Source organism: Phaenicophaeus curvirostris, chromosome 5, assembly GCF_032191515.1.
Source record: "Phaenicophaeus curvirostris isolate KB17595 chromosome 5, BPBGC_Pcur_1.0, whole genome shotgun sequence".
In the NCBI taxonomy this organism is placed as follows: domain Eukaryota; kingdom Metazoa; phylum Chordata; class Aves; order Cuculiformes; family Cuculidae; genus Phaenicophaeus; species Phaenicophaeus curvirostris.
Genome location: NC_091396.1, coordinates 33,078,351 through 33,091,518, shown reverse-complemented (window position 1 = coordinate 33,091,518; position 13,168 = coordinate 33,078,351). Strand labels below are relative to the sequence as shown.

The window sequence follows — 13,168 nt, the reverse complement described above, 5'->3', positions numbered from 1 at the left end:
CATCCTGGAGCTTGTTTTCCACCCTGAGGGTTTGTTCTGTGTTTTACCATTTGTCTATTTAACAGCAAATGCCTAAAATATGCCTCCCTCTGGGCCTTCCTTTTGCTAACTGATTGCCTAAACCACGAGGATAGAGGTTCATGCTTTTTTCCTATTGCTTGGGTGCTTATTCTTTATTTCACAGAGATGGATGGAGTGATGCTGGGAAGATGTTCGCTGGCTCAGCCTATTAATTAGGTTTCCTGCTGGTTAGGATGTAGTGCTGGGAGGCAGGGATCCCCTGAGGAGAGATGAAGCATTGAACTTGTGTTATTCTCCTTGAGAAAATATTTTAGGCAATTAGGCTCTCATGGAGCAAGTGGGCGGCAAACTCACCTGGAGGCTTTGAAAAGCAAGCAGCTTATCTTGCTGCTTTGTACTGCTCTTCATACATGGGGTGAGGTTTGTAGCCCCCCTGGTAACGTGGGGTGGTTGCAAGGGGAATGCTCGGGCCCTGATGGGGACTGACTGCCACAAGGAACCGGGAATCCACTTGTTTCAATTGTTCCAGGCCTGCCCTGAAGCAGAAATGTAGCTGTGCAGAGAAGTCTTAGGTGCAACAGGGAAAATCTTAGTGAGCAGGACCTCCAGATTTGGGCAGCAGCTGACCAGAGACCGTTTGGATTGCAATTGTAAATACAGGCTTCACATTTCTGCCTTCTAGTGAGATCTAGCCCCTTTTCCCCTTGTGCCTTCATCATCTGCACAGTGGGAATAGTACTATTAATAGATGTTTCGCTCAGCAGTAGTGAGAGATTATATCTTCCCAGATCGTATGAGGATTTGGGTCACTGAAGTGTTGGGATAGCTAATGGCCCTTCTTGATATTTTGCTCGTATGTTTGCTAGGTCTCTAGGATGGGAACTACTGACAAATAGCAAAAAGGTGTAAACAACCTTTCTGAGAAGAGGTAAGACAGGGATGGGTTGTAGTGCAGTTTCTACTAGCAGATTTTCATGCATCTGTGTCCCAGAAATCACAGCAGCAAACGTAACTGAGAAACTATTTCCTGGCTGTTGCGTGGTGTCCAAAGATGACAAGGCAAGATTCCATTTTAATATTTTATTGGTGAGATGTATAGTCTGTAGTGGCTTTAAGTCCTCAGACTATAAAAAGATTAACTTTCTTCTTGCATTTTAAGTGAGTTTGAATTATTGAGATTTACATCTGCCTAAACTAGCCTTATAGAGCATCCTTCCCTGTACAAGAGCTAATCATTCAGCCTTATTCATCGCAATAGCTGACTTTTCTTACTGACTGCAGCACTGAACGCATTTTCTCAGTGCATGCTGGGGAATGTTCTGATTACCTGCTTGGCTCAGGATGTGCCCTAGACTTGTTAATCTAGGTTTATTACGCTAAGACTTTCCCAGCAGCTTAGAGCTAATGCAATGGATTTTAAGGGTTTACACAGTAGCAACGCTTTCAGCAGCCAGTTGCCTTGGCACTTTAATTAATTCAACAGGCTTAAGCATTCTTAGTTCTTGGCTACTTTGGGGTGGGGGAGAGTCTGTCCTACCCCAGCACCTGTAGTGCAAATAATGCTATACAATTGATTTTCTTATTGTGGTCTGAAAATTATACCTGCGTTCTGGTTCCTTAACAAGTCATTTTAGTACGAGCTGTTCCTTTTCCCAGCCATTACAAACAGTCACCCTCTCTTTATTCCTCAGCCTCTCCATAATTTCCCTGATAAAACCAGTCAGTCTGATTTGGCTGGCTGGATCCTCAGTGGATATATTAATACTTCTTTGAAATCAAGTTCATTCAAGGTTGTGGACCAGTTTCCTTTCATTGTCTTCTGAGACTCCTGTCTCTGCTCCTCTGCTACAAAACCAGGCGCTGGCAGCATTGAAGACCTGCAACAGTCACAAGATCGATTTGAGAGGCTGTTGGAAATGTGGTTGACATTCTGGCAGGCAAGACAACCCCATGTTGTCTGAACACTGATGTGCTTTTTGCCCCATACTGTCACCACAGTCATGCAGGGGCAGGTACCAAGATCTCAGGGGCCAAAGTTGTCAACAGTCATGAAAGGAAAATGGTTAATTTCTTGAGAAAGCATTATTTCAATTTCTGTGCCTGATAATATTGAGTATGGCAGCCTGACAAAACCACTTAATCCCTGAACCGGAGATGTGAGCTTGAAGCGGATTGTCCACTTCTGTTCTTGGCAGGGGAAGGGGCAGTTTCTGAGCTGCGAACAGCTGCTTCCAGAGACAAATTTCATCAAGGTTGATGTCAGGAATTGGCTAGAGAATGGCATGTTAGCTTGAAAACCACGAGCCTAATACAGAAAACTTTTCAAATTTCAGCATACTGCCAGAGACTGGTAGGCCATAGGATTGCAAGATATGTCTTGTGCTGCACATAAGGTGAGCATGTTGCAGCATCCTAGTGCTCCTCCTGCGGTGGGGTGGGAATGGGGAGGCTTAAGGGAAAAGACCAGGTTGCATAAGCTCTAGCCAGTTTGTCAAAGGCTGTGCCGCCTGATGAGAAGAAATACCAGTCCATGTCCCTAAAATTTTAGAAACACCTATTGCAAATATTTCAAACTCTATTTTAAACTACTCAGAAGCACAGGTGAGGCCTTTTTGGTGCTGTTAACACTCAACTTTACCAAAGGATGCAGTGCTGTGGTGCCAATGGAGCAATGTTAGCAAGGCTGGAGCCCACACACGGCCAACTATTTGTGGTGTGAGTAGGGGCACTGTTTTCTTTGTCTCATAAAACCATGAATACTTACACCCTGCTGACCTGACTAGAGTGCAACGCTGTCACAGCTCAGTAAAGGGCTTTTGTAGAGACTTCTGGAATCCTCAAGCATGGACTTACAGAGTGCTGTCACCAAGATAATTCCAAATAATTTGGCTCCATTCTCAGAGGGGCAGGAGACCTGGGCCCACGGTGATGGCCCAAAGCGCACCTCGGTCCTTTTTTCAGCCCTATATCAAAATTACATGGGCTTGTTCTGCAGACAGTGGTCATTTAATACTCCAGCAGATATTTCTCCCAGCTCCTGGTATAATTGTTTAAATAATTTTTAAAAAAGCATACATAAAAAAAAGGTGTCATTACATATTCTGTAGGTAGAACCTACAGAAAACCTCAGCTTGTTTGACAATGCAAATGTCCTTTTCCAGGTGCAGCAAACCAATGACAGGGCAGCTACTGTGGAAGAGGAGAGTTATCGAAGCAAGGGCAAAGGGTGATCTGAGGCAAGCTTCAGCACACTTATCTATTCATGCCTGCAGTCATCCTCTGCTGTTTTAGTTTTCAAACAGATAGCCCGTGTTATGTACATTAAAACATGGTAATGGAATCAGCACTCCCTGTCCTCAAGGAGGACAGCCCCATTTGTAGCAACACAGTAGTGATGTAGCTGAAAATAGGCCTACTGAGAAGTTTGCAAGTAGATCAAATACTGACATGGCTCCAAGTCCTACATTACTGACAGTTCATTTTGACCTCTCCAGGCTTCTCAGTATCACAGGTTGCAACATAGGAAACTTGGCTTCACCTTAACTCCAGCACTTATTAACAACACAGCTACAGGTAAATAAACTGCCTCTGCTTCAATCGTTTAAGACAAACTATGGCGAGTTCCATCTAGCCGTGTCCGTGGATGAAGCTAAGTGGTGCTCATTTGCATACCCTCTACAAACACATCATCCAGCTTACAAGAGAACACAGGTCTTGGCGGAGGAAGTATGGTAGCAGACATGAGCACCCCCTCTCCCAAATAGAGTATGTGGATACTGTCAGGTTGGGATACACCAGAACACACTGCTGTAATTTTTATTGTGTTCTACTCCCAGTTAGGAATAAACCCAAAAGCTGTGCTGAGCCCCAACCCACCATGTACAATCTTCCTCAGGACTTAGCCCTGCTCTGGAGGACAGAGGACAATGCTGTCGAGAGCTGCACGAGCTCCCTGGGAATCTGTGCGTGAATTCTCCACTTCTGCAGTCATAGCTTCAAAATAAAAAAAGCCTTTGGGTCTGGAGAGTATACAGTTATACCTAAAAACCACTCACTTGAAACAAATCACAAAGCACTAATGAATATTTTTCTTTCTAACTCTGTGTTCCCTAAAAAGTTGTGGGTAGGCAGGAAATGCACCTGTAATATGAGATGGCTGGGAATGGATTAGCTGCTTCCCTTCACCAATTTTCAGGCACGTGCATGTGTTTGTATGCTTTATGATTCATTAAAGGTCCCAAAGGAGTTGTTCTGTAGGCTGGTTTCTTTTGACTGTCCAATACAAAGATGATCTTGAGGTCTCTGGAAAAATTTATGACGTCACAAGATGTGATACCAAAAGCAGTCAGATATTCAGTTCTGAGCATGAGAACAGTGAAGGAATTTTTCCTAGATGGTTCAAAATACAGTGGTTGTTTCCATAGCTCTAGTAACTAATTTTGTGCTGTTTTAAAGCAATAACAAGAATATTGTTCCTAGAGATGTGAGTGTATCATGGATGGTTAAAAATTATGTAAGTCATTAATTTAAAGTGGTCAGAAAGCTGTGAAAGTTCTAGCATCATTCAACAGCAATGAAAAGGTTAAGGCGGAAGCAAGATTACCTTTAAAGTATTGTAATTTCAATTAAAAAAACCCAATTAATTTTGGTTTCTCTTTGTTGTGTTTGTTGTTTTAACTAAATAGAATTGAACAGTATTGCTATACAAATGAATAAAGTCTAGAGTTGTTATCACAAGAAATTTTTAATATGGTTTGTGACAAGCAATATCAAAGTTATCAACTCTCAAGCTTCATGTTCTGAAACCAGACAGCTCTCAGCAACAAAAAAGTTGTGCACTGATAAACATAGGAGGCATACTGTATTTTTTAATTAAATATGAAAACATGAGCTGTGTACATTATTTTTTCCCTAGAAAACACAGCAATTTCAAAAGTTTATCATAAAATATTTTCATGAAATGAGTGAACCAGCAAACACATGCACTTGTGTGCTTTCCCCCCCTCCCAAGATAAACATAAGAGAGACATACGCAAATGTAAAAGTTAACAGAACAAGTGGTGTTTTGTAGTTGTTGTTTGGTTCTTTTTGGAAAGGATGGAATGTAACATTATGCTTGACTTCCTATGTCACAACAAAAAATATTTGGTGCAATATTTTTAACATTTTCATTTTAAGTTTCAATCTGGTGGAGAAAAATACCTTTTTCTATAATAAAATATGTCTGTTTTTCTTAAAACGTTAACTTTTTTTTTCACAAAATAATTTTGTAAACTGTCATTTCAAGGGCAAGGTAGGTGGTGCCATGTCAATGTCCTCCCCCCCACTTAAAAATGTGATCTGTTATCTGAAGCAAAACAGGGAAACACAAAAGAGAGCGGAGCAGAGGCTGCTTTGCAAAGAGAAAGAAAGGTGTGTCGGACTAGGGAGAGGGAAGGGAGCGTGTGGTGGGACAGAAAAAAAGTTAAAGGTCACTTTCGCCATAGAGCGCTGTGGAGAAGGACATGTAGTCCAGGGCACCGGGTACAGCATCACGGCCACTGTAGGGTGCCATTCTAGCAATGCAATATTCAGCCTGATCAGGAGGCAGTTCACGCCTTAATTCATCCACAGTGATGTAGTTCTGCAATGACAACAAACAAGAGGTGATCATTACTTTCAGAAAACTGACCTTCCTCAGAGGAACAGCCACCCCCTGCCCCCACATGGCAGCAGACAACAGTCAGGTCCCCAGCAACCAGACTAGTGCTGTGCACCCACACAGCAAGCTTTCTGCATGTGTACCGTGGGAGAAAATGCAGTCACTCACTACCATTTGTCCAAGAAACTGTTTTTACAATGGAAAGAAAGACTTTTTGCAGGAGAGGTGCTGGCACACCTAAAGAAAAGACCTGGAGATATGTAAGGTGTTAGTGTAACACTGTGTCTTCCCATTCACAGTGGAGGTCCTGCTGAAAGCAAATGTGAAAAATTTCATTTGGATCCCCTCTCTCACTGGCAGGAGATAACGGCTGCTTGTGCTGCTTGGGAGTTACTGCTCCCTCTCTTCAGAGCAAGGAAAGGAGCCATCCCCACTAACTCTGGCTGGTGACACCAATGCGGACAGCAGACAAGCAAATAATTTGTATTGCTTCCACAGTTACCCAAGCAATCCTTGTTTTTCACAGTGGACATTTTTAATAAGCAAGCAAAACTTCTTATATAAATTTGGCTTCTGGAGACTCAAGGAGCCGAGGTGAGGCGGCTCGGCTTTTCTCCATGCTGCAGGTAACAGTAGCTGCCTGCTTGCCATCCAATATGTTGTCTTTACCTAACTGACTCATGGGCATTTGCAGTTGCCTGAATGATGATTCAGGTTTCACGCCATCTCTCTCTCTCCTGTGACTTTTCATTCTTTTTTTCTTCCTCTGCCTTTCAGTTTAATGATGAAGTGAGTAAGAGGTACTTTTCTTCATCATGAAATACTGTCTGATTCACATTATAGTCACTAGGGCATATTAAGCATGGACAAGTATATTTAATGTACTGTACAGAGTAAACCAGTTAATAAGTAATTTTGTATCCAAAAGTGCCTATTGATTCAGTGATTAGCTTATCTGAATAACGTGGAATTTTCAGGCATTGAAAGACAACAGGACTGGCTTCAGCCAGGGAGATTCCTGAAGGACAGGTATCGTGTTTCTACATTACAGATCATGAAAAATTATTAGTGAAGCGTGGAAACCAGTACTGGATTTAAGGGTAACTAATTACAATCTGAGAAATGTTATCTCATATTTCAAATGAGACAAATAAAATCATTAGCAAATGTAGAGATATGTTACTATTACATGTACATGTTATTTGTTCAATTACATAAAAGATTAGTAGGGATTGTTAAATAAGAAAAATAAGATTACATATTTTTTTATCAGCTGGTTTCACAGATGATGCAAATTTAGGAATACTTTTAGTATCACCCTGTGCATTTTCCTACTTACAACCAATTTCTATGATTAAAAGATGCTCCTCTTGCAGATACAGCATACCCTCAATGAAAATCTATTGATTGTGTAGTGACTGATAGACACACACATATATATGACAAAGATCACCTCAAGTTTACAGCTGTCAGTAATTAATAGTTTTTCGAGACTAATCAAGAACCATCTGTTGAAGTTGTTAATATATTTTAAAATAACAAATCACAACCAAGCTCTTAATTAAATTTTTAAAGCAAGAGTGGGCAGCACAGTTCTGACTGACAGCTGAACAGGACTTTCAAGCACCTTAGCAGGCTGCTAATTAACCCACACATTAGCCTTGCACTCCTCCAGCACTGCACAACGTTCCTGTGAAAATACCCTCCACGCTCAAGAGTGCTTCCCTCAACACTTTCTATCAGAGACGAGAGAAAAAGGAAGGCAGGAGCAATGCAGACACAGGAAGGGGAAGTGTGGAACCTGACCTTATCTCCAGCCAGGATCTTGAAGGAAGCCATAACCTGGTCAGCAGTATCTGTATCTGCTGTTTCCCGGGACATGAAGTCAATGAAGGCCTGGAACGTCACTACACCCAAACGGTTAGGGTCGACGATGCTCATGATGCGGGTGAACTCTGCCTCTCCCTGGAGAACAAGAGAGTCGTGTAAGCCTGGACATTTGGGCAGCAGTGCTGCGAAAGTGGGGAGAAACTGTTCAGCAGCACATCTCACAGCTAGAAAAACAAAGCCAAACAGAAACCACTTATGGTGGTTTTTTTTAATCAGGATATTCTTTTTCAGTTTGCTGTTGTGTACAAATGCTTCCCGCTCATTTGTTGTTTGGAATAAAATATTCGCAGCGGTGCCCTAGGATAATATCTAGCTCCATCTAGCTCTGGGACAATGCTCAATATCAGGGAATAATATCACACAGACTTACACCAGGGGAAGACACACATTTCTCTGTAATACACGTTCTGCTAAATGTCTCTAGCAATATTTGAAGATATTAATAAAGTCAAAGGATTCCTTGAATCCTTTAATTTTCATTTACTAGAAGAGAACTTTTACAGCTCTCTTCAGCTGCCAGAACAGGAAGCACCAGAAGAAATGTCTCTGGGGTCTTTAATAGTTGCTGGTTCGTGTTAACTAGACAGGCTTTTGGAAGAAGGACTTGCATACGTCCCCAGGCAAGGAGGAGGACAGAGTAGAGCTGAGTCTTCTTCTGGGAACAGGCTCTTCTGACACATCTAGAAGAGTATACCTTTCAGAATAATTAAGGTATCTAATCAAGTGTTACTGTGGCTTGGCAAACTATGCTAAGGAGTCTGTATTTATGCTGAGCTGATGAATGTGATGAATAAATACTGCTTTGCCTGACATCAGGAACAAAGATACCAAAAGCACAACTGAGTATTTTTGCACCACACTCTTCTCATGCTCTTTGATGAGCATCAGTCTTCAGTGAAGCTCTTCCTACTAGTTATTGTGCCTCTCAAGTTACTGTTACTGTTCTGAATGTGCTATGGGGAGGACGACTGGAACTTGAACTTACATGTACAGGAAAAGAGATGTGAAATAAATGGTAGGAATGTGAGGAGCAGCATTCAAGTGTATTCAAAAATCAGGTCGTTTATGCTTCCAGGTGAGTTTAACTGACACCTAGGGCTGGAGAGGTTGTGTGCGTGCAGAGTGCAGGTACCGATACGAGGAAGTTTACTGTTTCTTCCACTTGTAGCTATGCAGTTTGATAAATGTGATTCTTTTTTGAAAAATGCAGAAATTCGGCAATGATTTCCATTTTTTTACCTTCAACTACCACTGCGAGACAAGGATTTTACATGTACAATTAATACTAGATTTAACATCCATTGATTGTAACTCTGGTAAATAAGGCTATGTTTACCTTGATTCACTACACATTCTCCCTTTATTTTCGAAGGTGCCTACAAGAATCACTTTGAACAGGAGTGACAGAGGGCTCTACATTACCATATTGTAACCCATGGAGATAAGGCAGGCTCGGAAATCTTCACAATCCATCATACCAGTCTTCTTCTACAGGAAATGATGCAAAGATGGAAAAAGCCAAGAGAGAATAGGGAGAACAGTCCAGGAAGAAATGAACCCACAACAGACATTACAAAGAATGAGTTTCAGGGAGGAAGGATTTACAGAACAATGGAAAACAATAGAGGAAAGTTAGTTTGTGACACCATGAAGCGGCAAAGGTGGTTTTGGACATAGAATAGTTTACACACAAGGAACATATTGATAATGGAATAAAAGGAATGAAGACACCAAGCAAGACAGATAGAGAGGTGGACATGAAAAGGAGTGTTAAGTGACACAGAAGTAAATGGAATAGTTTGGAGACACAAAAGGAATTTTCTCAAGACAATCAATTAGGGAATTAAGAAGGAATAGATACCAAAGTACATTTAGAGAGGAAGACGTATATAAAAGTGATGTATACGTAGTCAAACAAAAGAACAGTAATGACAGATGGATTACAACAAACAAGAAAAGAAAGGAAAAAACTGTTATTTTTTCACAGTTTAACATCTGGTTGTGTTCACCACTAGCATTCAGTACCTGTGCATCGTTTCCAATATCGTAACCCAAGCTGATGAGACAGGCTTTGAATTCCTCAGGGCCAAGTGTGCCGGAGTGGTCCTGGTTATGCGGTGTGCCAGGCAGCAGGACATGCAGTGCCAGTGGGGTGGTGGTGTGGGCAGAAAGAAGGGGGACACATAGGAGATCAAAAGGAGGTGGAAGGACAACAAACAGGTGCACCATGCAGTGGGTGAGGAGAGAGGGAGAGGAAGAATGACATGCAGACAGAAAGAGAGAGAAGAAAAATAAAAAGTGCACAACATTAGATATCACAATGACATTTCAGGATGTGCTAAAAATGCTCTTGGAACAGCTCCTTCTCAGAGAACTTGTCACATCTTGAGAGCGTTTGAATGACAAAAACAGTTGATGCTCAGAAGCCTCAAGATCTCCATCTCCTAAGTGAATTGTTTTCTTCACTGGTTGTTATCCATAGTGCCAGAAGCCCTGTGTTTCACTAGAAACTCAGAGTGCAGGTAAGCAGACAGAGGCAGTGGGAAGCATTGCCTTAATCTTCTAGTCAAAAGTCCCACTAAAGGAGTAGGTGAGGGCAAGTACATTTGGCAACATACCCAAGGAAGCTTAGCTGCCAGGGCATCTCAAGAACAGACAAGTCAAAACAGCTGAAAGCTCAGGGGAGCAACGTTATGGCTGCATTTATGAGACCTGCATGTGAGGTGGAGCTTTGACTGGTAAAGCTATTTCAAGTGCTCAGCTCTGCAAACAGCACTGCTGTACAGCGCAGCACAACACAGCTTGGCAGCTGCTCTTTCCTTCACTCATTCCCCGCTCCCCCATTGTGGATGTACCCATCAAACTACACATAAGCTACCACAGGAACTGAGAATCCCCATCCACCCTGCACAATTTTTGCTCAGGACAGTCCCCAAGCACTGAAGAGCCCCTGCCTGTTGCAACCATTCCTGGCCAGATCAAGGATGCTACAGACAGAATGCTGAGGCCAATTCCAAGCAACTTTCTTTAAAAAAAAATCAGCTTTTAAAGTCAGTGTTAAGTCTTCATAAATCAAATGCACAGTTGAAGATGGGAAACTCACATTCTCTCTGCATTATCATTCAGACTGTTGTGGAGGAAGGGGCAAAGGATATGAAGGTCAAACTGTAAAATTTACAGGGTTTATGGGTCTCTCTACTAAGAAAAGAAGCTGTGTTTTTTTTCTTCAAGGCAGCTAGAGAAGGCCTGAAACAGCCAGTGTTCAGCAATCTGAAAGTGCTACCAATCTCCGAGTGCAAGCTGCAGCCCTATTCTCTGGAGATCTCTCAAACAGTCTGGCTGGTGCAGCAAGTGGTGGCTGGTGGACACCAACCTGTATTTGCATCACTGACTTAGTATGGCTGCAGCCTGCTCATGGATTTCCAGACAACACTGAAGAGGAAAGATAATGGAGCCATTTTGAGGCCTGGGTTGCTGTCTCCACTTCCCTGCATGACACCTTCGTGATTCAGGTTGTAGAAGGAAGAGCTACAGACAGGCTGGCAAATTGAGGGGAGGAGAATTTCCTTTAAGGAATTCCTTTCTTATTACACTCATTAGTGCCTCGGCATGTATTTCCACAGTAGGGCAAGGTGGGCTTTACAAGGATGGGACCTCGTCTGGAGTGCTGTGTCCAGTTCTGGAGTCCTCAACGTAGGAGGGTTGTGGAGCTGTTGGAGCAGGTCCAGAGGAGGGCTGCGGGGATGGTCCGGGGGCTGGAACACCTTCCCTATGAGGGCAGGCTGAGGGAGTTGGGCTTGTTCAGCCTGGAGAAGAGAAGGGTCCGAGGAGATCTTATAGTTACCTTCCAGTAACTGAAAGGGGCCTACAAGAAAGCTGAAAAGGGACTTGTGGTGATGGGACAGTGGGGAATAGGTGTGAACTGGAGAGGGCAGATTTGGACTAGACATTGGGAGGAATTTCTTCGCCGTGGGAGTGGTGGGACACTGGAGCAGGTTGCCCAGGGAAGCTGTGGCTGCCCCATCCCTGGAGGCGTTTAGGGCCAGGTTGGATGGGGCCTTGGGTAGCCTGGTCTGGTGGGAAGTGTCCCTGCCCATGGTAGGGGGGTTGTGACTGGGTAATCTTTGAGGTCCCTTCCAACCCTAACTATTCTATGATTCTAAGATCAGGATTTATCTGTATCATGCAGTGCCATGGCGTATATAAATCCTCCTGTCTGCTCCATACAAGAGTGAGACTGTTTCTTCAATACAGGTTTATGGAAGATCAGAGTGAAGGACAGCTGCTTTAAAGAATTTCATAAATCAAGATAATAATCTGCTCTCTGGAGAAGATGGGATAAAAATCTTCTTCCCTAAATAAGCCTTCAAACTTCTCCATACTTTAGCTCTATCAGGAAACGTAGCAGTTTCCTGTGAAGATATACTTCTCCTCACAGCCTAATGATCACTTTACATTCCTCATAGGAATGACTCCTCCACAGGAGTGGCTTTTTAAAGAATGAAACATCTTCCATTGATCTAGTTTTATCATGGTGACTGCTTCTTTTTTTTCATTGCACTGTGCAGTCTATATGGAAGCTTGTAGCTTACCAAGCTGCAGTCAGCACTGACTTACCCTGTCAAAATGGTTGAAAGAAGCCCTGAACTCGTTCATTTGTTCCTGGCTGATTCCTTTGGCATCACGGGTCAGAATCTGGTTTTCCACTTCGTTGATGGTTCTAGCAATTGTTGTTAATAACTGCTCCCAGCCCACTCGGATATGCTGGAAAAAGAGGACAGGACAATTTTTAAATTAAAAAGTGGCTCTCCTGCCAGTAGATTGAATGTGCTACTTGTTAGAAATTAAATGATCCCGGTGGCCAAAGCAGTAGAAGTCCATTTGCTCAGAGAAGCTTGTTTCTTACCTGCTGTGTGAGCCAACCAGATGCTTAAAATGTGAATTTCGTCTGAAAATAATATTGAGGAAGCCCATTCCTGATCTTAAGAAAGCTTTGGTTCTATTGCAAAGTTCCTTTGCCTTGTCAGAGCAATATACTGGGGGCCTTTAACACAAATGAGAATCGAACGCAGTGCTTCTAGGACTTAGTTGGGCAGAAAAGTCTCCTTACCAAGAAAATAAACAAACCATGGTCCTTGGAAGACACTGGTGCTCCACTGCTTCTGCTGTTGCTTAATGGAGAGCTGGCCAGAAACCAAAAGACAAGTTTCAAAGCCCGTCTGTGTTCTGCTGGACTCATGTTGAACTCAGATTGCTTCCAAGAAACCTCATGTTGTCAACAGAAAGCCAGACTCCGATTTTAAAGAGCTTTTGTTGGAACTTTTTCCTTTTGCCAGGCTGTGGCAGCTCAAAATCACCATCACTCCACTAGTCTTTCTAACCCCAGCTAATAGGCTGCCACAACTGTGTGGCAGGAGAAATGAGACCAGTCAATTTTTCAAGCTATACTGTTGACCTCATTCAGGTTATTTCTACTGTCTGTATTTGGAAGTACATTTAATAGGATGGCATGAAATACAGCAAGGCAGAAAAAATATTCTGTGACATGTTGTTGCATGCTTGGCCACAATGTCAAACTCTCAATTTTCCTGAGAACCACCACATGTTGCCGGAGTT

General features: G+C 42.7%; 1 protein-coding gene across 6 annotated transcripts in view; it reads right to left on the bottom strand.

The window, feature by feature from the left end:
• Positions 1-4,869: 4,869 nt before the first annotated feature.
• Positions 4,870-13,168, bottom strand: part of ACTN1 (actinin alpha 1) — a 93,450-nt gene continuing 85,151 nt past the window's right edge. For 2 of the 6 annotated variants that reach the window (XM_069858229.1, XM_069858228.1), the window contains exons 18-22: positions 12,170-12,316; positions 9,578-9,658; positions 8,975-9,040; positions 7,469-7,627; positions 4,870-5,644 (exon numbers count right to left, since the gene is read on the bottom strand). In XM_069858229.1, the coding sequence (XP_069714330.1) occupies positions 5,486-5,644; positions 7,469-7,627; positions 8,975-9,040; positions 9,578-9,658; positions 12,170-12,316 (612 nt within the window). In that variant the 3' untranslated portion in view covers positions 4,870-5,485. The remainder of the gene's footprint in view (positions 5,645-7,468; positions 7,628-8,974; positions 9,041-9,577; positions 9,659-12,169; positions 12,317-13,168) is intronic. The other 4 variants (XM_069858230.1, XM_069858231.1, XM_069858232.1 and 1 more) reach the window with 2 other exon arrangements.